The sequence below is a fragment of the Somniosus microcephalus genome, chromosome 5 (genome assembly GCF_052327205.1).
Source record: "Somniosus microcephalus isolate GS21.2 chromosome 5, FLI_Smic_1.0, whole genome shotgun sequence".
Taxonomy (NCBI): Eukaryota; Metazoa; Chordata; class Chondrichthyes; order Squaliformes; family Somniosidae; genus Somniosus; species Somniosus microcephalus.
This window is the reverse complement of record NC_140991.1, coordinates 274,472,486-274,497,797: the sequence shown is the minus strand read 5'-3', so window position 1 is coordinate 274,497,797 and position 25,312 is coordinate 274,472,486. Positions and strand designations below refer to the sequence as shown.

Sequence of the window (25,312 nt, the reverse complement as noted above, 5' to 3'; positions counted from 1 at the left end):
TGAAAAGGACCCGTTTATTCCTACTGTCTGTTTTCTGTCGGTTAACCAATCCTCAGTCCATACATATATATTACCCCCAATCCCGTGACCCCTAATTTTGTGTAATAACCTCTTCTGTGGCACCTTATCGAATGCTTTAAAAAAAAAAAATCCAAATATACTACGTACACTGATTTCCCCCATATCTACCCTGTTCATTACAACCTCACAGATTTGTCAAACAAGATTTCCCTTTCATAAATCCACGTTGACTCTGCCCAGGCAGTCATATGATTTTCTAAGTGGCCTGATATCACATCCCTAATACAGTAATAGATTCTCACATTTTACCTACTACTGATGTCAGGCTAACTGGTCTATACTGTAGTTCCCTGTTTCTCTTCCTCTTTTGAACAGCGGGGTTACGTTTGGTACCTTCAGTTTGCAGGCCCATTCTAAAATCTAGGGAATTCTGGAATTCTTGCACTCCCGCTAAGCTGTGTGGCCGCACAGCTGTCTGTAGGTTGATCAGTGGGACATTTAGCGCATGTGCGAAATTTTGAATGGGCTGTATAGTCCGTTAAAGGGACCATGCACCCCCAAAAAATTAGGGAAAGACTGCTCTGTAGCCATCTCTTTTAAAACCCTAGGAGGGTAATTTTGCAGGTTAATAAGGCCATAAAAAGCAAACCAAGCACTAGGGTTTATTTCTAGCAGGATAGAATTGAAAAGTAAAGAAGTTTTGCTAAACTTATATCGAACCTTGGTTAGACCACACTTGGAGTACTGCGTACAGTTCTGGTCACCATATTATAAAATGACAGAGGCACTGAGAGGATGCAAAAAAGATGTACAAGGATGTTACCTGAACTGCGAGGTTATACTCATCAGGAAAAGATGAACAGGTTGGGTCTCTTTTCTCTTGCAAAGAGAAGGCTGAGGGGTGACCTAATAGAGGTCTTTAAAATTATAAAAGGTTTTGATAGAGTGGATACAGAGAGAATGTTTCCACTTGTGGGGAAGAGCATAACTAGAGACCATCAATGAAAGATAGTCACCAAGAAATCTCATGGGGAATTCAGAAGACATTTCTTTACCCAGAAAGTGGTGAGAATGTGGAACTTGCTACCACAGGGAGTGGTTGAGGCAAATAATATAGATGCATTTAAGAGGAGGCTAGATAAGCATATGAGGGAGAAGGGAAATAGAGGGTTATGCTGATAGTTAGATGAACAAGGATGGGAGGAGGCTCGAGTGGAACATAAATGCCGGCATGGACTGGTTGGGCCGAATGGGCTGTTTCTGTGCTGTATGTTCTATGTAACTCTGAATCCCCATTTGCTTTAAAGCAGAGTTTGGGATCAAGGAACAACTGCAGAGGCACAAATTGTGCACATACACAGCTATCATTTGTTACCAAATCAGCCTGTATTGTATACAGGCAAGTATTGGCAGCAACGGTGTCTGATAGTTCTGTGATGTAAATTGGGCAAGAATTATCATGCACACTTTATCAAATCACTTTCTTATGAATAAGGAGTTTGATGTTGGCACATGCTGTCTATTGGAGTTGTAAGTATATTCAGACATACTATAATTAGCAGTAGAAAATTAAACTGTTATGTGGTTTATTGAATCTTGAGTTTTGTTCATACCCACCAGTCATTTAAAAAAAAAAAAAATCAATGCAGGTCAGGAAGCCATGGCAACGTTGAGGTGTGTTAGGTTCGGGACAGTGGAAGGGGTCCTGCACGCTGGTGGTCATGTTGGTTGGGATTGGTACCCCTTGTGGGTGGTTGCTGGGCTGAGAGGGTAGTTTGTGCTGAGTAGGTGTCTAAGAATGGGCCCCAGCTTGGCTGATGTGCTGATGCATTCTTCCAGAGGCACAGTACAGTTAGGATGCAGAGTGGCTTCATAAACTATGTACAGGTATATGACATTGTACACCCAAATATACAACGGGAGTATAAATTTCTGTGTGAATGTATCCCTAATTATAGAATGGCCTCCTTAAATGCCTCACAGCGCCAGGGACCCGGGTTCAAATCCGGCCTCGGGTGACTGTCTGTGTGGAGTTTGCACATTCTCCCCGTGTTTGCGTGGGTTTCCTACCACAGTCCAAAGATGCGCGGGTTAGGTTGATTGGCCATGATAAAAATTTAAAAAATTGACCCTTAGTGTTAGGGGGGATTAAATACGTGGGGTTACGGGGATAGGGCTTGGGTGGGATGGCTGTCGGTGTAGGGACCGGGTGCTAGGGTTTGGATGATCAGCCATGATCTCGTTGAATGGCGGAGCAGGCTCGAAGGGCCGAATGGCCTACTCCTGCTCCTATCTTCTATGTTTCTATGTTTAAACATATGTGTACATACACATGTATGAATGAACACCTATGCATAATAGCTTCATAAATGCAAACGATGTAAGTTTTGAGAACCCAATAAATGAGTAAGTAAATTCATTGTTTCTCCATTCATGAAATGCCTGAACGATAAAGCAACCTGCTCCCAGGCCTCTGCTGCTGCTCTGAAGCTGACTGCTAAGATGTGAATATAGATAGCCCAGTGTGAATCTCCCTTCAGTGTTTCGGTTCCCTCCAGTGGGGCGTCACCTGGCTTCGATTCACCATTTCCCTACTGTGACCCAGTCAAAATCTGTAACTTTGCAGAGGATAGTGAGCTCAACTCTGTGTCCTGCATCTGTTACTTAGAAAGACTTATGTTTTTTTTTTCAAAATGGCAATCAGGAACTTACCACGTTCAGAAAGTCTTGCCATTTTGTAACTTGCATTCAAATGTTTGGTTGTGCTGTGCCTGCTAAACTGGAAGTTAAACAGCCTAAATTTGCATTTACACATTCTCATCACTCGTTAGTGTTTACTGTATTATGATACAACAATATGCAAATTACAGGGCAATGTTGAAAGCAGTTGTCATTGTTTTTAAAAAGTAGCTTATGTAGCCTTCATATTTAATTTTGCGTTTTGAAGGTCTGTCTTGATGGTGCTTAACCATTTGTTAGAGATTTTTATATCTTTCAAATCTCTTCTTTCACGAGATATAAAAAAACTGTACATTTTTAAGAAGTGTTCCAAAATGGGATTAAAAAGTATACAGAAGGAATGTATTTCTGTGTAAAAGGGTGAGGGAGATAATTTTCTTTGGTATGTGCAAGAATAAATGTGTTTGGCCAGGATAAAGTCTGTAGAAGGCTGACCGGGTGAGCCTGGTAAATATTTGCAAGACTTTGTGCCAATTCCAGACCTGGCAGCAGCTTTGTCAGCTTGTTCTGACTGCTAGTCATACTGGAGCACAGTGATGTGCTTCCTGTATGTGGAGCAGTTAGAGTTGAACTGTATACAGGAACTGAACATAGGCTTTGGAATTGACGTAACCTCATGAGAAGGACAGGGTATCTTGTTTAAAATTTAAGAGGTGGGGTAGTTACAGAGAAATTGCATTTATTTCTTGATAGCATAAAGATATTTGTGTGCATACATGGAGGGAGGAGATAAGAGGTTTGCGTACAGTTTGTACCACATGTTATTACAACTAGGTCAGTGCCATTGTCAACGATGGCAATGCCTTGGCCCAAATTGTGTTGGGTATCTCAAAGTGGACAATTTAAACTGTCTCTGATTTAAGTAACACAGAATAAGTCATTCCATTAAATTACTGGCCTCTTGTGCATCCCCAATTTCCTTCGCCCCCCCACCATTAGCAACTGTTTCTTCAACTGCCTAGGGCCCAAGCTCTGGAATTGCTTCCTCTGCCTCGCTATCCCTCACTCTCCTTTTTACACGCTCCTTAAAACCTACCTCTTTGGCCAAGCTTTTGGTCACATGTCCTAATAGCTCATGACTCGATGTCAAATTTTATCTGATAATGCCCATTGGGACGTTTTACTACGTTTGTGAAACTGAGTCCATAAGGATACGATGTCTTCAGTTGTGCTGTAATTAAAAAATACATTCTGGTTTACTCTTGCATGTTTGAATACAGTTTAAAAAAAAAAAATCAAATGCATAGGTAACATGTCCAGTTAACTTAAAATATTCTCCATATAATTAACACATTGATCTTGTTTCCCATGCAGGTGTATCCTGGTTTGATGGTCACAGCAGGCTGTATACACTGGATTTTGAATACGCTTCACATAACAGTCCACATTCGGGATGTCTGTGTCTTTCTAGCGCCTGTGTTCAGTGGTCTTACATCAATATCAACCTTTCTCCTCACTAAGGAACTGTGGAACCAGGGTGCAGGACTACTTGCTGCCTGCTTTATCGCCATAGTGCCTGGCTATATATCGCGATCAGTAGCAGGCTCGTTTGACAATGAAGGAATAGCTATTTTTGCATTGCAGTTTACATATTACCTGTGGGTAAGTCATCCATATAAATATATTTGAAATCTAGAGAGTCATTCTTTTTTAGGCAAAATCCACAAGTAAGTTTCTCTTTTTTGGGGGTGGGGGACTGGCTGGAGTAAAGTATTGTGAAAAGCACTTGTATTTTCAAAGTTGCAACTGAAACACTACTTGCGGGCTCAGATTAATTCAGTGTGATTCGTTTTTATTATGCTAATGTGTATAAGCCTACCATGGTAATTCCGTTTAATTTAAAATTTGAATATCTTACTGTATTTTTACATTCAAGAACTGTGCAACCGTTTTGGTGGTTGGAAAATTGTATTGCTCAGGTCAGTTTTGACATTTGTAGCTGGGAATGATAAAGATGATTAAGAACATTTCTGATTCCTGAAGATGCAAGCCCTCGAGAGAAGGGCGCTTGATAACGCCTGGATGAACTGTGCAGGATACCTCGCGGGAATGGCCAACACTTCAGAGTCATCTGTACACCAGTTTTTGATTTTTGCCGTACACGTATTGTTCAAGATTTAAGGGCTATTTTTTGGAATCCTGCTAAAGTGGAGCCAAGAATGGCTAGCTGCTACAGCAAAGCTGGCCAGAAGCTGACTGCTCACAATTTCCAGAGTCAGTCTATTTAAATAATTAGCATGAGCTCCTAGCCCACCTTTGACCTTGCATCACAAGCTAATCTAATGTGGATGTGGAAAATCTGGCTATTGGTCTAAATTTCCAAAGGTGTGCCTACTTAAAGGTACTGCCAAATAGTTAAAAGTACCTGGCTGCATATTTTTAGCTTTTAAGGCTCAAAAAAGCATTTTATACATTTGTAAGGCTTCACCAAGGCTGTGGGGTGAGGGGTGTGGGGAAAGAAGTGCCAGGCAAAAAGGCACAAAATGGAGTCTGTGTGCAAGTAATCGAGCAGAGCAACATCCAGGCCCAGATTTTGGCGGCTACTGAAGTGAATGTGCTGCTGCATGAGGTGGGTGCAAAGAGTGTTGCCCGATTTACACTTCAGGGAACCCTCCAGAGAGGACTGTAGTGTATCATGTACGTCAAGAATTGGTGGGGCAGGGTCACTGGTAGTTATTGCACCTACAGAACCTGAGAACAGTAGAAGATGCTACATTTTAAGGAATAAGGCAAGGTAAGACCATTTAAAGGTATTGCCTGTCAAATTGTGCCACATTTCCAGCAGTTCAAGAAGGTGGTGCACCACCAACTTCTCAAGGGCAATTAGGGATGGGCAGTAATTACGGGCTTTGCCAGTGACGCCCACATCCCAGGAACGAATTTTTTTTTTTTTTACTGCTTGCCCATAGCAAATCCTTACACAGCCCTCCATCTTAAAAATATATATATATATATATATATTTTAATATGGGATGTGGACGATGCTGGCAAGGCAGCATTTATCACTGATCCCTACCTACCCTGAGGACATTAAGACTTAGTGTATGGACTGGAGGTGTGTGCAGCCCAGACTGAGTATGGGTGGCAATTTTCCTTCACTGAAGTTACATTAATGAACTATTTGGGCTTTTATGACAATTTAGCAGCTGTCATGGTCATTTTGTCTGGTGCCAGCACAAAAATTACCAGATTTATTGAATTCAATTTCACAATTTACTATGGTGGGTCTTAAATGCATGATCTATGGGATGCTAGTCCAGTACCATAGCCCCTTCCATTGCATCTCACATATAAAACTTGTGCCCTGAAGTATGGTTATATGGATAAGCTGTACTATGGCAGAGGAAGCCTCAAAAAAATCTAAAATGTGCAGTGGGACCCATCTGAATAGAATTCAACGGTTTAATGAGACTCGAGCTGTTCGGCAGCACAGCTTACAAAAACCATGAACATTTCTTAGCCATTAAATGCAGAGCACAGTGGTTGAAATGTATATTAAAATGAGACATTAAAAACTTGGCCCCTGAATTCCTTTACTTAAAGGCTTTTAAAGACATATGTTCACCCAGCATCATCAGAACAAAACTTGGATATTTCTGATGAAGTAATTCATATGGATTAGCCTAGTATTATGTCATAAGCTAAGTGCTTTATCTCCTACCTCTCTTACCCCTCCTTTTTAAAAAAAAATAAGTAAACTCGACAGCTGCCTGCTTTTTTGGATTATTTCTGAGCAGCGACTGATTGTCACAGTCGTACTGATGAATTTCTGTTTGTGGAAAACCTGCATGAGCAGTAAGCCCTTGTGCCACTGTTTTCCAGGGCTAGGCACTGTGCTGTTCAGCCCGTGGGAAATGTTGGCTGGGCAGTAATGTGATCTAGTTTTAACACTGCAGCATGCAACACTGCTGAAATAGATTCCGTCCCTCCGATGTTTTCCGAAATGCAGTGCCACAGCATCACATTATGAATGAATCAATCCACCTTTTGGAGCATTAAAAAATTAGAAGATACTTACAAAAATACAACTGTCAAGGAGAACGATTTATTTAAATTTTAAAAAAAATTTAAAGTACCAATATGCGGGGTGTCCTCTAGCTTGTGTAGCGCCATCTGTAGGCATTTTAGATGCATTTTCCCTGGCGCCTGAAATGGAAATTTGGAAAATTGTTAATAATTTGAAACTGCCCAAATAGACTGAAAGAGTTCTCTCCCTCAAAGGACCAGAAAAACAAGGTAGTAGCCCAAACAACTGATCAAATAATGATGAACCCCAGCTGTACTGTGCTGCGTTTCTGTATCAGCCATGCCAGTGTCAATTTAGTGAAGGCATGTAGCAGTGCTTAAAGGATACGAAAGTGACTGGCTGTGATCATTTCAAAAGTTGAGTAAATCCAAAATCCCCCCCCCCCCCCCCCCCTTTCCTTCTCTCGTACTTTTTCTCTCTCTCTCGCTCGCTCGCTTTCTCTCTCTCGCTCGCTTTCTCTCTCGCTCGCTCGCTTTCCCCCTCTCACTCGCTTTCCACCCCTCGCTCTCGCCCTCGCGCTCGCTCTCTTGCAATGCAAGAGATGGGAGAGCAGGGGAACCTTTTTTTACACAGGGTTGTGAGGCTGTGGAATGCTATAGGAATTAGTAATTGAAGCTGTCACCATGTCGACATTTAAAAATAGATTACATAGGTGGTTGTGGAATCGGGGTGGGTGGTAGAGGTAGAGCTTGGGTGTCTTCTACATACAGAATGGAACTGATCCCATGCCTGTTGCTGATGTTTTCAATGATAAACATGTGAACAATGAAAAGGAGGGGGGAAACAAAGGAACCCCTACCTCTTTCTGCTTCAAAATGTTTGCTATGCTTATCAGCCTTGTCAGTTTTGGCACAGTGGTAGCACTCGTGCCTCTGAGTCAGGTCATGGGTTCCAACACCATTCCAGAGAATTAAGCACATAATTTAGCCTGACACTTCAGTGCAGCACTGAGGGAATGCTGTATTTTCGGAGGTCCCGTCTTTTGGATGAGATGTTAGACCAAAGCCCCATCAACCATGTCTCAGGTGCTTATAAAAGATCCCATGACACTATTCGAAGAGGAGCAAGCGAGGTGCTCTGGCCAACATTTCTCTCTTAATCAACATCACTCAAAACAGCTTAACAGATTATTTATCTCTTTGCTGTGTGTGAGAGACCTTGCTGTGTATAAATTGGCTGCCACGTTTTCCTACATTACAACAGTGACCATAACCAAAGTACTTTTGAAGTGTAAAGTGCTTTGGGTCATCCTGAAGTCATGAAAGGCGCTATATAAATGCAAGTCTTTTGTTTCTTATTACTGGAATGACGTTGAAATATTTTTCTCTCCGAGTAATTGAGACAAATCACTGAGTTGCCTAAATAATAGGATTTTTGAGTACAGTACATGTCCTTTTTTCCAAAATGTTACTTTTTTATCAATCCTACTATCATGCAGTGAGGCAGCAGCTACATTTTACAGGCAGTTGATTAATGGGTCAAGTACTGTAATCAGCTTTCAGCCAGAGGAATGATCGAAAAGTCAGTAATTTACAAGTGCTGATTGGTCCTGCTGCCCGAAAGACTATGTATAATAAAAAAAAAGTATTAGGAAATGGAAGGCCAGTTACTTGAAATACTTGTTTACCGTGTGAAGTTACAACATTTAAAATGGTGTTAATTCCACACCAGGTACAAAGTGCAAGTTACACAAAAGGCTCCATCCTGGAAGCATAAGCAACAGGAGTAGTGAATACAAAAGCAAGATATTGCAGATGCTGGAAATCCTAAAATAAAAATAGAAAATGCTGGAAATACTCAGCAGGTCAGAGAAACTGGAGGAGTAGTGAATACTGTGCTTATGAGTAAATGTGCAACATTTAGGCATGTTTATTTTTGAAGATTTCTGCATTTGAAAGCCACGCCACAGGTCATTTGAAGCACGGAGTATTACTTTATGTAGGCACACTGCTGTTTGCAGTCACCATGTAGACAATCACATTGATTCCAGTTCAAAACTCAATTTTTTGCTCTCACTTTTACATTCACTTGAATCCTTTTGTCTCTTTGCTTTAAATAAATGTGGTTATTGCAGCAGTGATTCGAGTTTTCAGTGAAGACCTGGTTGGATCTGTGTTATGCATTTTAATGCATGATGACTTTACTGCTGAGCTGTACAATAATGGCACAATCCTTAATCCTTTAGGGTCCTGTCACTTTGCTTTAATGACATGAGGCATGTTTGTAGTTGTCATTTGTGCTGAGTGTGGCTTTTGACACAGAAACAAACCAACAGCAATAACTTGTATTTATATAGTATCTTTAATGTAAAAAAAAAGTCCTATAGGTGCTTAAAACCAAAATCTGAATAAAAGTATGCCATAAAGTTTGCTGTATATAAATACTGACTCTTACTTCCAGGTAATGATCATTTTCAACAGTGGTGAATAAATAAAGTTGTAATTTCAAGTCGGGAATCCTTCAGTTTAAAAAAACCTGTAAAATCTGGGAAACTGAAACAATACAGAAACCAAGCAGTCTGTCTGCATCTGGAACAATAGGCCTTCGTCTGAAATGTTAAGACCTGTGTATTTCCAGCATTTCTGTCTTGTATTTCAGTCGTCCAGTTATTTCTTCCACGGTGATGGCAGAATCGGCACTGCCTTCCACATCATTGTTGGTATGGTGGGGGGGGGAAGCAGGGAAATGGAATAAAAGAAATTTCCTATGAACTTTGTTGGTATAAACCACAAAAATAGTGCCAGAGAATGGGAGCTACAGTGGCTGTATTGCCAGGACGGAAGGGGAAGAAATTGCACTGTGCCGATACTGTTTAGTGTTCTACTGCACTTGGGTGCTACTCTTAATTCGTCAACTCGATTTGCTTTCCTCACCACCAACACCAGTGACAGACCCTGCAGGACTTCACCCAGTATTATATGGCTTGCATAGGACAAAATCAAATACTTTTGCAAAATTTTTGTTCAATGCCCATTAAAACTGAAAAATACTTGTACTGTATTAGACTTTTTCCTGAAATACTATTAAGACTAATATATATTTCTGATCTCTGAGTTCTTCAGATGACTGTTATAAACTGCTTGAACTCCAATCTTTATGGTGCCATCTGACCTTTGTGATGAGATTAACTACTGTCTTGTCGCCACCAGCCTTCAGTTCTGTAATTCACACAAACTGAAGTAATTGTCTGGTTTTCACATTGGGTAAACTCCATCAGTGAAGTATTATACACATGCAAGATTTCATCTTTCATCCACAGTCATGCACACAATGCAGTGATATGTTACTATGTCTGGGGCGGGGGGGGGGGGGGGGTCATTTTGGTTTAGCTGATTTATAGATTTGTGTTAGCATATCGGTTGAAGATATTCAAATATATTTCAACCCTCTAAGATGAGACAAAATAGAGCTAATGATTTTCAATTTTAATGGATTATGACTGGTATTTAAGGAGGTGGCAAAATGTCTTAAATCAAAATTACATCAGTCACACAGAATCACAGAAACCCCACAGTGCAGATAGAGGCCATTTCGGCCCATCGAGCCTGCACCGACACATATCCCACCCGATCCCTGTAACCCCTACACCAACACATATCCCACCCTATCCCCGTAACCCCGTGTATTTAATCCCCCTAACACTAAGGGTCAATTTATCATAGCCAATCAACCTAACCCGCACATCTTTGGACTGTGGGAGGAAACCGGAGCACCCGGAGGAAACCCACGCAAACACGGGGAGAATGTGCAAACTCCACACAGACAGTCTTATGATTAGAACATATTTCCAGTCACCACTCAAACTTTGAAAGCCACTATTGCTATCCTTTACCTTCTACTACTACTACTACTAGTTTTGTACCTTGTGACATGCAAAATGCCCTGACTTGATCGGTCATAAGCTGGTTCCCAGGCCTCCTGCTGTGTATCCAAGCTGGTAGCATCTGTGCAAAAGTGGCCCAGTTTCATGCATATTCAACTCTTTTTTTAATCCAAAAGGCCTAAAGGTTTTCTATCCATTCAATGCATGAAATCTAAACAATGCGATGTTCTACTGATCTAAAAAAAAGACTGCTTTAACATTTTTTTAAAGAAAAACAGCAAAGATGCATAACAGGAAATTTGAATGCATTAAGGCAAGAAAAATGAGCCTCATTTAGTAATGGATTGTACAATTTGTTTTTGAACAGAATTTAAAGAAGGTCACTTGGAGGAATAAAATGTTCTTTCCCAAACTTCATAGTGACTATTTTAGATAAATTAAATGCTTCTCTTATTCAATATCCTCCACAGTGTTAGCTAATCCATGTACAATTGTTCCATTGTAAACCATTGTAATCTCCGCTTAAATAAATCTGTTGACTTCAGCACTTGACTGAAAATTGGCTCACAGATGGTGATTCATTTCCCCCCTCACCAAAGTTGCTCCATCTGACTAAACAGTCCATGCTCAAACCGTCACCAGTGGGCTCTCCTTGCTAGGTCCATTTTGGCATGTCCTCTTACTGGTACCTTTTCTTTGAGTACCTTGCCCCCTTCCATCACTCCCACCTATCATTAAAAGACTCCAATGTCTATTAACGTCCACTGTAATTTTCTTGTCGGCATTTCCTCCCTATTATTATCCTATAGCTTTTGCACTGAGCTGTGACACATTTTCACTTGCCCAGATTCTCTCTGCCTCCTCTCCTCTGTCTTCTCTTCTGTGCCCTGCTGTATTCACTCAACCTCATCTTGCAGGTTAACTCTCCCAACAGCACACAGTTACCCCTATGACTTTTTCTGTCACAAAAAAGCCCCATAACCTCTGAAGTTTGACAATTGATGGCACCATCTCTGATTATTTCATTGTGTGTCTCACTTTCTACAAGTCCTTCCCACCTCCAACTGCACTGCCCTCATATTCCACCCAGGAATAAAGCTCCCTCGCGCCTCTCTCACTAACGACGATGTTCCCTCGTGTTGACCCATTCGACAGCTCACTTAGTTCTTCCTTTGATGCCTTCATTCTCACCAAGTCATTCAGTCTCCCAGCTGTGCCATTCCCCATGTACATTGCCACTCCCACACCCTCCAGTCTAAAGGCTGCAGACTCTGGCACACCTAGAAAATTATTGCTCTAGTTGTCTACTGTGAAATCTAATTGGACCATCAATAATGCATCTCTTTCTCCATGGCCAATCACATGGACGGGAAGGTCAATTCCAGGCTCTCCTGCTCAACAAACAGCTGTGATCTCTGATCCCTTTCTTCTGGCCTATGCCTTATTGAATCCAATGCTAAGTGTGAAGAGCTCAAAAGATAGAGACTACCCATATAGCTGCTTCCTTGTTCCAGTCACAGGCTATCTTTCTTCTGCCTCCCAAGCCCTAGCCAGCCTCGTGTTTGTAGAGGAGATGCACCTCCCTGCTTTCTTAATTCCCTCCATGCCCAACACTTGACCACACAGCTGTCTTTCCTTATATTGTCCATGGTTTCTATGTTTGCAGGAGGGCCCAAATTATGTGCAGTGGCCAATGATGCCTAACTAATGTGCAATAATCCAAAGTGACCTGCACAGGCTAGCCCAAGGGGCAAAGATGGTGGAAGATGGATAAGGACCTTTTTAAAGTTACTTTTTTATTTTAAAAACACCGATTTTTATTTTTGGAATTGGGTGGGTTCTGTTTTTGTTTATAGTATCAAAAACGATGAGAAATGTGAGGTGGAAATGAGAGCCTAAAAGAATAGGTAAAGTTATAGAAAATCAGTTTGTATTCTGTACAACATTAAACACCAAAAAAGCAAGAGACTAACAAGGCACAGTTAAGGTAAATGACACCCACAACTATCTATTCAGCTCACAGACACCACTTAATGGACCTCGAGCACAGTTCCAGAAGTAATGTAATTTTGCAGGATCACAAAATGCTGTCATGCTATTTTAGCAGTAAAATACGCCCATACTATTTGTGATTCAAAATGTTGGTGCTAAATTGTATGTTTAAAGTAGAAATCATAGCATCATGAAGCAAAAATATTTTGAGTCTGACAAATATGAAATAGTGGATACTGAAATTAAATGTTGCAGTTTGTGCAATGAACGGTATATTGCAATCCTTGTATACTTGGGTCCATTTTGTTAATAACTCGGTGTAATTGTTATCCAGCCTCTTCAACGTATGTCCTAACATTACAGATGCAATGTGCACATTATCTCCAAATCTAGTTTTTTGGTAAGAATTGCATACATGGCCTTTTTTCTGTGCAAGTCTATTTGGCCCACCTAGTATAGTTTACACTCCGCACTCTGATTAATAACCTCTCCTGTCCCCTTGACTCTCTTCCCTTCTCCCTCGTGTGCATCGAGCCTCCTCTTGAATGCATCAGTGCTTCAATCACTCCATGTGGCAGTGCGCCACTCTGTGTAGAGAGCACAATGGGAAATTTCATGGGGTGGGGAGGACCTCGCGTTCAGGAGAAAATCAGTTTTTCATCTAGTTGCCAAAAAATGCAGGAATTTTATTGGTGGAAATCAGTGAAAATTGATTTTTAACGGTTCCTACTGATGGAATTCAATAAAAATCTGAGTAAAGTCATGCATTTAAAGTAGGAGAGGTGAGAATGTTGTGTACACCTTAAATGATCATGGTATAACAGAGCAGGAAAGGGGTCTGTGGGTTTTGGTAGACAGGTCAATAGAACAGTTCAGTGTTTGCAGGCGGTCAAGGAAGCAAATAAAATGTTGGGTCGATATCGGGTCTGGGTGAAGCTGCATCTGGAGTATTGTTTGGCTTTGACCTCCATATGACAGAAGGTACAGAATTATCTCTTCTTAGGCAGTCCCTCGGAACTGAGGATGACTTGCTTCCACATTAAAAATGAGTTTGCAGGTGACTGATGGGTCCAATGCGGGACCTACAGTCGCTGTCATAGGTGGGGCAAACGGTGGTTGAAGGGGCGGGTGGGTGAGGTGCTTGGGTTGACGTGCGCTGCCTGCGTTTAGCTTCCACTTGCTCTCGGCGAAGAGACTCGGTGTTCGGCACCTTCCCAGATGCTTCTCCTCCACTTTGTGCGGTCTTGGGCCAGGGATTCCCATGTGTAGATGGGGATGTTACACTTTTTCAAGGAGGCTTTGAGGGTGTCCTTGAAGCGTTTCCTCTGCCCACCTGGGGCGCTCTTGCCGTGCCGGAGCTCTGAGTAGAGCGCTTGTTTTGGGAGTCTTGTATCGGAATTATAGTCCAGAAGAGGCAATGGAGTTGATTCCTGAATTTAAAGGGCTCTTATGAGGAAGGATTATCTATCCTGGGACTTCACTGTTTGGGGTTGGGGTTAATAGAGATCTTTAAGATCTCCTTGAGTATGGAGGAACGTTCTTTACTAGGTCAGGGATTCAAGGACTAAAGTTTAGAGGAAAACAGGAAATTTAGTTTTCTTAGTTACTGTTCTATTGTCCGGTTACTTATTTAAAAAAAAAAAAAAAAAATCTAAATGTCCTGTTTTCCTCATCACCGTTATCTCTAAACCTTAGTTCCCAACTAAAGAACTTTCCTGGATTGACATTCTCTATACCCATGGAGAGGTAGTTTCCATAAGAAAAACAAATTTTCTCCTTTTATGAAGTGCCTTGGGACATTCTTCTATGTTACCTCTGGGGTCCCCCAAGGATCTATCCTTGGCCCCCCTCCTATTTCTCATCTATATGCTGCCCCTTGGCGACTTCATCCGAAAAAACAGCGTCAGTTTTCACATGTACGCTGACGACACCCAGCTCTACCTCAGCACCACTTATCTCGACCCCTCCACGGTCTCTAAATTGACACATGCTTGTCCGACATCCAGTACTGGATGAGCAGCAATTTTCTCCAATTAAATATCGGGAAGACCGAAGCCATTGTCTTTGTGCCCTGCCACAAACTCCGTTCCCTAGCCACCAACTCCATCCCTCTCCCTAGCATATGTCTACGGCTGAACCAGACCATTCGCAACCTTGGCATCATATTTAACCCTGAAATGAGCTTCCGACCACATATCCATAGCATAACTAAGACCGCCTATTTCCACCTCCGTAATATTGCCCGTCTCCGCCCCTGCCTCAGCTCATCTGCTGAAACCCTCATCCATGCCTTTGTTACCTCCAGACTTGACTATTCCAACGCACTCCTGGCTGGCCTCCCACATTCTACCCTACGTAAACTTGAGGTCATCCAAAACTTGGCTACCCGAGTCCTAACTCGTACCAAGTCCCGTTCACCCATCGCCCCTGTGCTTGCTGACCTACATTGGCCCCCGGTTGTCTTATAACACTCCTGTGAAGCGCCTTGGGACGTTTTACTATACTACATTATAAAGGTGCTATATAAATACAAGTTGTTGTTGTATTTATATTAATTCCTTTTGACAAGTTATTTTTGATCGTAATGATCTCTTAATTTGGTATTTACCACCTTTTGGAGAAGACTGGAGAATGTGGTGGGCATCCCACATAATTCCCAGAGTATTCTATATCAAAATTCAAGGTAACTGTTGGTCCCATGGCATACTATTCCACTCACACTATGTAAAAAAGCACAGATTTTGGTTCATAACATAAGAAATAGGGGCAGGGATAGGCCACTTGGCTCCTCGAGCCTGCTCCGCCATTCAATAAGATTGTGGCTGATCTTGGGCTCAAAGCCACTTCCCTGCCTGCTCCGTATAACCCTTCACTCCCTTATCTTGCAAAAGTCTGTCTATCTCCACCTTAAATGTATTTAATGACCCAGCCTCCACAGCTCTCTGGGGCAGTGAATTCCACAGATTTACGACCCTCTGAGAAGAAATTCCTCCTCATCTCAGTTCTGAAAGGGTGACCCTTTATTCTAAAACTGTGCCCCCAAGTTCTAGATTTCCCCACGAGGGGAAACATCCTCTCTGCATCTACCTTGTCGAGCCCCCTCAGTATATCTTTATATGTTTCAATAAGATCACCTCTCATTCTTCTAAATTCCAAAGAGTATAGGCCCAACCGATCCTCATAAATCAACCGATCCTCATAAATCAACCTATCCTCATAAATCAACCCCCTCATCTCTGGAATTAACCTAGTGAATCGACTCTGAACTGCCCCCAATGCAAGTATATCCTTAAATAAGGAGACCAAACCTGTACGCAGTACTCAAGGTGTGGTCTCACCCATACAGTTGTAGCAGGACTTCCCTGTTTTTATACTCCAACCCCCTTGAAATAAAAATCAACATTCCATTTGCCTTTTTGATTACTTGCTGTACCTGCATGCTAACTTTTTGTGTTTCATGCACAAGGACCCCCAGGTCCCTCTGAACTGTAGCATTTTGTAATCTCTCTCCATTTAAATAATTAGCGCTTTTATTTTTCCTGCCAAAGTGTATAACCTCGCATTTTCCCACATTATACTCCATCTGCCAAATGTTTGCCCACTCACCTAGCCTGTCTATATCCCTTTACAGATTCTTTGAGTCCTCTGCACAACCTGCTTTCCCACCCATCTTTGTATCATCCACAAACTTGGCTACATTACACTCGATCCCTTCATCCAAGTTATTAGCGTAGATTGTAAATAGTTGAGGCCACAGCTACTGTTTGTCAACCGGAAAATGACCCATTTATCCCGACTCTCTGCTTTCTGTTAGTTAGTCAATTCTCTATCCATGCTAATATATTACCCCCAATTCCATGAGCTCCTATCTTATGCAGTAACTTTTTTTGTGGCACCTTATCGAATGCCTTCTGGAAATCCAAATACACCACATCTACTGGTTCACCTTTGTCCACCCTGCTCGTTACATCCTCAAAGAACGCCAGCAAATTTGCTAAACATGATTTTCCTTTCATAAAACCATGCTGACTCTGCTTGACTGCATTATGATTTTCCAAATGCCCTGCTACTGCTTCCTTAATGAAGGACTCGAGCATTTTCCCAATGACAGATGTTAGGCTAACTGGTCTATAGTTTCCTGCTTTCTGTCTCCCTCCTTTCTTAAATAAGGGTGTTACATTAGTGGTTTTCCAATCCGCTGGGACCTCCAGAATCCAGGGAATTTTGGTGTATTGCAACCAATGCATCCACTATCTCTGCAGCCACTTCTTTTAAGACCGAGGATGCAGGCCATCTGGTCCAGGGGACTTGTCGTCTTTTAGTCCCATTATTTAACCAAGTACTATTTCCCTAGTGATAGTGATTGTCTTTAGTTTCCCCCCCCCCTCCCTGTGGCCCCTTGATTATCCATTTTTGGGATGTTAGTGTCTTCTACCGTGAAGACAGATACAAAATATTTGTTCAGAGTTTCTGCCATTTCCCCGTTCTCCATTATTAATTCCCCAGTCTCATCCTCTAAGGGACCAACGTTTACTTTAGCTACCCTCTTCCTTTTTATATACCTGTAGAAGCTCTTACTATCCGTTTTAATGTTTCTTGCCAGTTTTCTCTCATAATTCATCTTTTCTCTCTTTTTTAGTCATCCTTTGCAGGTTTTAAAAAATTTCCCAATCCTTTGATCTCCTGCCAATCTTGGCAACATTGTATGCCTTCGTTTTCAATTTGATACCATCCTTTACTTCCTTAGTTAGCCACGGATGGTGCTCCCTTCTCTTAAAATCTTTCTTTCTCCCTGGAATATATTTTTGTTGAGAGTTATGAAATATCTCCTTAAATGTCTGCCACTGCATTTCAACTGTCTTACCCTTTAATTTATTTTTCCAGTCCACTTTAGCCAGTTCTGCTCTCATGCCATTGTAATTGCTTTGTTTAAGATCAGGACACTGGTTTGAGATACAGCTTTCTGACCCTCCAACTGAATTTGAAATTCAACCATGCTATGATCACTCTTTCCTAGAGGATCCTTTACTATGAGATCATTTATTAATTCTGTCTCCTTACACAGTACCAGATCCAAGATAGCCTGCTCCCTGGTTGGTTCCATTACATACTGTTCTAGGAAACCATCCCGGATGCACTCTATGAACTCCTCTTCAAGACTACCATGTCCAATTTGATTTGTCCAATCAATATGGAAATTAAAATCACCCATGATTATTACGTACCTTTTTTACAGGCCTCCATTATTTGTTGATTTATACTCTGTCCAACGGTATTGCTACTGTTCGGGGGCCTGTAGACTACGCCCACCAGAGACTTTTTCGCTTTATTTTTTTTATCTCCACCCAAACCGATTCTACATCTTGATCTTCTGATCCATTATCACTTCTCACCACGGCACTGATCCCATCCTTTACCAACAAAGCCACCCCACCTCCCTTTCCTTTCTGTCTGTCCTTCCGAAGTGTCAGATACCCTGGAATATTCAGTTCCCAGCCCTGATCACCTTGCAACCACGTCTCTGTGCCGTCAACTCATCTATCTTGTTACGAATGCTGCGTGCATTCAGATATAGAGCTTTTAACTTTTTACCATTTTTCCTTGTTTTGGCCCCATTTTCTGTTGCACTCATTTTTAAACATTCTGTCCCTTCCTGTCACACTCTGGTTATTATTTCCCCCATCTCTATCCTGCTCTATTGTTTTCTCATTGACTTTTTAAATTCCCGCTCACCTGGATCTCTCTTTCCCCCCCCCCCCACTATTTAGTTTAAAGCCCTCTCTACAGCCCTAGTTATTCGATTCGCCAGGACTCTAGCCCCAGCATGGTTCAAGTGAAGCTCGTCCAAACAGAACAGCTCCCTCTTATCCCAGTACTGGTGCCAGTGCCCCACAAATTGAAACCCATTTCTCTCACACCAGTCTTTGAGCCACTCGTTCATTTCTCTGATCTTATTTACCCTATGCAAATTTGCTCGTGGCTCAGGTAGTAATCCAGAGATTATTACCTTTGTGGTTCAGCTTTTTAATTTAACCCCTAGCTGCTCATACTCTCTCAGCAGAACCTCTCTCTTTGTCCTACCTATGTCATTGGTGCCTACGTGGGCCATGACAACTGGATCCTCCCCCTCCCACTCCAAGTTCCTCTTCAGCCCAGAGGAGATGTCCTTAACCCTGGCACCAGGCAGGCAACACAGCCTTCAGGACTCACGCTCTCGGCTGCAGAGAACAATATCTATCCCCCTAACTATACTATCCCCTATCACTACAACATTTCTTTTTACTCCCCCCACTTGAATGGCTCCCTGTACCACGGTGCTGTGGTCAGATTGCTCATCCTCCCTGCAGTCCCTGTCCTCGTCCACACAGGGAGTAAGAATCTCTTACCTGTTTGACAAGGCCAAGGGCTGAGGCTCCTCCGTCACTATCTCCTGGATCCCAATACCTGCCTCGCTTGTAGTCACACCCTCCTGTCCCTGACCATGGGCCAAATTGGAAGTAATTACTCTAGTGGGTGTGACTGCCTCCTGGAACCATGCTGGGGCTAGAGTCCTGGTGAATCGAATAACTAGGTAATGCTCCCCCTCCCTAATGTGTCACAGGGTCTGAAGCTCGGACTCCAGCTCATCAACTCTGAGCCGAAGTTCCTCGAGCAGCCAACATTTGCTGCAGATGTGGTCGCCTTGGACCTTAATGGTGTCCACCAGCTCCCACATGCAACAACGACAACACATTGCCTGGTCTCCCATCTCAATTTAATTAATTAATTAGTTTTAAAATTTGGAACACGTATATCTTTTAATCTACACCAAGGCACTTCAATTTAGACTCCCAAGTTTGGAAAAAAAGCAAGAAATATAGAAATACTCACCAACCAATTACATACCTGCTTTCTGGTGACGTCACACTTTGATTACTTTTTACTTCTTTACACTTTCCTGTTGTGCCCGCTCTCCTGGGCTCCCGCTCATCTTTAGTAGCACCGAACTCTCGCTACTAAACAGTCACACTGATGTTTGAAATCTTTTCCCACAGACAGAAAAGACAAACATTTCTCCTTCTACATTCAAAGGTCGATGATATTCAGGTCCTGATGAATCGAGTGACTCTGTCTGATCTTGATGTGATGTTTGGTTTGAGTATCCCGTCTGTAAATCCTCCCCTTCTAATAGGAGAGGCAAGGATTAATCAAGGATAGTCAGCATGGCTTTGTCAGGGGAAGATCATGTCTAACCAATTTGATTGAATTTTTTGAGGGGGTGATTAGGTGTGTGGATGAGGGTAGTGCAGTTGATGTAGTCTACATGGACTTCAGTAAGGCTTTTGACAAAGTCCCACATGGGAGACTGGGCAAGAAGGTAAGAGCCCATGGGATCCAGGGCAATTTGGCACATTGGATCCAAAATTGGCTTAGTGGCAGGAGGCAGAAGGTGATGGTCGAAGGTTGTTTTTGTGACTGGACGCCTGTGTCCAGTGGGGTACCGCAGGGATCGGTGCTGGGTCCTTTTGCTGTTTGTAGTGTACATTAATGATTTAGATATGAATGTAGGAGGTATGATTAGTAAGTTCGCAGATGACACGGAAATTGGTGGAGTGGTAAATAGCGAGGAGGGAAGCCTCAGGCTACAGGACGATATAGACGGGTTGGTTAGATGGGCAGAACAGTGGCAAATGGAATTTAACCCTGAAAAGTGTGAGGTGATGCATTTTGGGAGGACTAACAAGGCAAGGGAATACACAATGAATGGCAGGACCCTAGGAAGGACAGAGGATCAGAGGGACCTTGGTGTGCATGTACATAGATCCCTGAAGGCAGCAGGACAGGTAGATATGGTGGTTAAAAAGGCATATGGGATACTTGCCTTCATTAGCCGAGGCATAGAATATAAGAGCAGGGAGGTTATGATGGAGCTGTACAAAATGCTAGTTAGGCCACAGCTGGAATACTGTGTGCAGTTCTGGTCACCACACTAAAAGGATGTGATTGCATTGGAGAGGGTGCAGAGGAGATTCACCAGGATGTTACCTGGGCTGGATCGCTTCAGCTATGAAGAGAGACTGGACAGGCTGGGGTTGTTTTCCTTAGAGCAGAGAAGGCTGAGGGGGGACCTGATTGAGGTGTATAAAATTATGAGGGGCATAGATAGGGTAGATAGAAAGGAACTTTTCCCCTTAGTAGAGGGGTCAATAACCAGGGGGCATAGTTTCAAGGTAAGTGGCAGGAGGTTTAGAGGGGATTTGAGGAAAAACTTTTTCACCCAGAGGGTGGTTGGAATCTGGATCTCAATGCCTGAAAGGTGGTAGAGGCAGGAACCCTCAACATTCAAGAAGCATTTAAATGAGCACTTGAAACGCCATAGCATACAAGGCTGCGAACCAAGTGTTAGAAAATGGGATTAGAATAGACGGGGCTTGATGGGCGGCGCAGACACGATGGGCCAAAAGGGCCTCTTTCTGTGCTGTATAACTCTTGACTGTAATACCCACCTCCCGGAACGGTCTCTTCCGCTTCAGACTATTGCCACCACTCGCACTGCGCATGCTCAGAGCACAGCACAGTTCATAGCAAACTTGTTTATGGAAACTACCTTTTTCATGAGAACACGACAAAAGGAGAAAGCCCTAGCCATAAGATCCAAGTATACAGTGAGTGAATAAAATTAGCATAAGGCGATTTTGAAAGAGATACGGTGGCATAGTGGTTAGCACTGTTGCCTCACAGCGCCAGCGACCCGGGTTCGAATCCGGCCTCGGGCGACTGTCTGTGTGGAGTTTGCACATTCTCCCCGTGTTTGCGTGGGTTTTCTCCGGGTGCTCCGGTTTCCTCCCACACTCCAAAGATGTGCAGGTTAGGTTGATTGGCTATGATAAATTGACCCTTAGTGTTAGGGGGATTAAATACGTGGGGTTACAGGGATAGGGTGGGATATGTGTTGGTGTAGGGGTTACGGGGATCGGGTGGGATATGTGTCGGTGCAGGCTCGATGGGCCGAAATGGCCTCTATCTGCACTGTGGGGTTTCTGTGATTCTGTGAACTCTAAACTTTAGTCCTTGAATCCCTGGGGGAGATTCAGCTGCTTGGGGTGTCAGGAGCAGGTGGTGTCATTTTTTTCCTTACTGATTAACTGATGGGTAAAAAAAACTGTTTCATGATTCAGCAGGAAAATTGACATTTGGATTTGTTTGCAAAGTCAGATGAGTCTGAACACATTTTTATACTACATGATTTGTAGGAAATGCTAAATACCAACTGATGTTGACATTCACTTTTATCACATTCCTCATGTTCAATTTCTAGGTAATGCAGTAGAATGTGTGGAATGAACATCACCAGAACAGTGGAATGCTAGTTTCAGTGGTGGAATGCTAGTTTCAGTGGTTATGTTCTGACTTCATAATATTGGTTCAGACGCAATGAGATCCTTCTGATGAGGGCTAAATTAAAATGCATACATGCAGGTTTATGCATACAAGCTGAGGCAGAAGTGGAAGTGAGCTGAGCTTTAATATCCAATACCGTGATGTATGCTCTGATTGCACCGATAGTGCTGATTGCGACTAACAGTATGAGATTATTTGCCATTTGATGGCATCATTTAGGTCCTGTCACCTCACTAGTTTCTTTACTCCAGAACTGGTCATGGTAGATGCTGCCACCTTCTCCATAGATGGAAGATTAAAGCATCCCCATCATGCGACTGGAGCACATCATTGAGCACGGCCCTCAGGAAATTCACAGGCAGCCTACAAGATATCCATGCTGTTACACAGGAAGCATTGGCCTGGATATCTGACTTGGATATTGACATTTGATTTACTTTGCTACTTCCATACAAAAGAAGACTCCTCCAAGCCATTATATCACTCCTTTGTTTCCCTTCATTTTCGGAATGCAAAACTGCTTAGCCCTCCAGATAGCACCTTGCCTCATCAGTCTGCACGTTTATAATGGTTGCAGCAGTAATATCAGTCCTCCCTTCAAGAGAGTAAATCTGACCAGCTTAGTTTATTACCTATTTGAATTGTCTTTTTCAAACCCCTTAGTTTTTACCTTTTATTCCCTGAGGCTTTACACTAGTGCAATGCCAGATATTCCTCCTCAGTTTGTTTTTACTTAAGTTTCCCAGGGTTATGGAAGCCCTTGAAAAGGCAGACTGAGGAGATTCAACTGCTTAGGGTGGCAGGAGCAGTTAGTGGTGTTGTTTTTCCTTACTGGCTAATTAATGGGTGGTGGGGGGAACTGTTTCATGATCTCACAGGAAAATTGACATTTGCATTTGTTTGCAAAGTCAGATGAGTCTCAGCACATTTTTATACTACATGACTTGTAGGAAACACTGAATTCCAACTGATGCTGACATTGGAAAAGAGTTTGGTCTGAACCTGATTATCAGAGAGAGGCTGGCCAGTATTGGGCAGCTGCACCCCATTGTGGGAGCTTTGTTGTTTTAAAACAAAAGCAGGCAAATCTGATGGCCCGAACACAGCACTTGGATAGTGACTGCATTTTTATTAAGTTGAGTCAGTGTTGGCATTCAATAAGGAAGATTAAAAAAAAAAAAATGAAATGTTGGTAATTGTGCTGAAGATGTCCTAGCACACTGCTGTCCATCTCATTCCACTGTCCTTAACTAATTAAGTAAATGTATTCCAGGATAAGTTTACACAATGACCTTAAGGTTAAAATTTTAAAACTGGCTAGTTAACTTCCCATCCTCGTATTTCTGACCGTATCGCCGATCCTTCATCGTCGCTGGGTCATAATCCTGGAACTCCCTACCTAAACAGCACTGTGGGAGTACCTTCACCACACGGACTGCAGCTGTTCAAGAAGGTGGCTCACCACCACCTTCTCAAGGGCAATTAGGGATGGGCAATAAATGCTGGCCTTGCCAGCGACGTTCACATCCCATAAACAAATTAAAAAAAAAAAAAAAAATAGCTGCAGGAGCAGAGGATGCCACTCTCCAGCCTCTGTCCTCTGCACCTCCAAAGGCTTAAATTTGCAGGTAACTCCCCCACCACCCACTGCACCAAATAGATGTGCTGCATTCTTCACACATACGCAAAGATAAGACTGTTGTAGCACTTTGTAACAGGGTAACTATATTTTGCATAATAGCCTTATGTTGTTTTAGGGACTAGTTTAATTTTTTTCAACAATGCACATCTGTACAGATTCTGCATGTTTTTTAAATGCTGCACTAACTGGTTTGTCATAATTGTATTTGTCTTTGGACAAGAGGCTTTAATCCTTCAAGGACTGTAGCAGTTTTAAATCAAAAATAAAAATGTATCTAGTTAATGGGTTTGCTGCCTTCTAATGTTGAAAAGTACAGCATAATTCTACTGCAAGTGTAAAAATCTGATCTATTTATAGTTGACGCTGCTTTTTTAAAATTACAACTTAATCTGTGCATTGTTCATTTCAGGTCAAATCTGTGAAAACTGGCTCTGTTTTCTGGACGATATGTTGCTGCTTGTCCTACTTTTACATGGTAAGGCAGATTTGATCCTGTTCCATTATTCCATAGAGTTCAGTCAACACTAAAAATAATTTGATGGATTGTGCTTCTCCTATTGCTTGTATGGATGAAGCCTTACTAGTATTCAGTGTACAGGAAACATTGTGTTACCCGGAGGCTAAATGTCCGGCAAGCTCGAGCCACCGGCAAAAATCAGGAGCCGTTAGGTTTTTTTTCTTCTCGTGGCTTTTTTTTCAACAGTCAGGCTCTGCAAAGTCTCTCTGAAGCTGTTGCTAAGCTACAGAGACGCTTCCACGGTACGGGCCGGCTGTTTAGCAGCTGTTGCTAAGCAACAATGTTTGTTGTCAGATACGGAGATGAAAACCTCCGTATGCTTCAACATTAATGCTGGTGTGTCTGGCAGTTTTGAGGGGACGGCAACAGCTCGGTGCCGGATAGCACAAAGTTTCCTGTACATCCTGCTTTGCCCTCTTCCCTGAACGAACACCGTTTCCCTTTTTTTGTTGCAAAAAATGACACTGTAGAGATTCATGGATGACACAGCAAAATGATTGTATAACTATATCTCCAGTCTCTGTCGAGTCCTAATCCAAAACTTGACTCACATTCACCATCTATCTTCTGGCAGGTTGTCAGTATGCCAGTAATGGCCAAATTACAGTGAATGTACGGTTGGTGCACTACTCTTAAGTATTTTGATTTTATAGTTATGCCTGATCCAACCCGATGATTACACCTGTAAGATGAATTTCAAAATTAAGTTTCAGCCTGGTGACCTCAAAGTAGGCGTGTGCAGACGTACCCACTTTCTGTTGTAGTCCAGGAAGCACTTTGCTTTCTCTCCATACTGACAGATAGCATTGACCTGAAGAACTACTTCAGTCACTTGTATCACACGCACATGGCTGAACAAAATTTCATAGACGAGAAGAACTGAGGAATGCAGCTAATGATGCGTACCATCTTTTTAGCATTATACCTGTGAAGACATTTGTAAGCATTTATTAGTTGATGTTTTTAATGATTTGCAAAATTGCTTTGCTGATTTAAGCACAAGTTTTCTTAAGGCTAAAATTATGCTTTAGATTTTAACCAAGAAAGCGCGAGTTTGCTTATAGCTGATTTCACCTGGGTGGTCTTGTGCGGCTCCAGGAAAAAATGAATTTCAAAATTCAGAAGGCCCATTCATTAATCAATCTCCCCTGCAAGCTAGGTCAACCAGGG

General features: G+C 42.4%; 1 protein-coding gene across 3 annotated transcripts in view; it reads left to right on the top strand.

Annotated features, from left to right (window-relative positions):
* The window catches only part of stt3b (STT3 oligosaccharyltransferase complex catalytic subunit B), a 142,835-nt gene that overhangs the window by 84,696 nt on the left and 32,827 nt on the right, over positions 1–25,312 (top strand). For all 3 annotated transcript variants that reach the window (XM_085988981.1, XM_085988980.1, XM_085988979.1), the window contains exons 3-4: positions 4,075–4,362; positions 24,035–24,100. In XM_085988981.1, the coding sequence (XP_085845107.1) occupies positions 4,075–4,362; positions 24,035–24,100 (354 nt within the window). The remainder of the gene's footprint in view (positions 1–4,074; positions 4,363–24,034; positions 24,101–25,312) is intronic.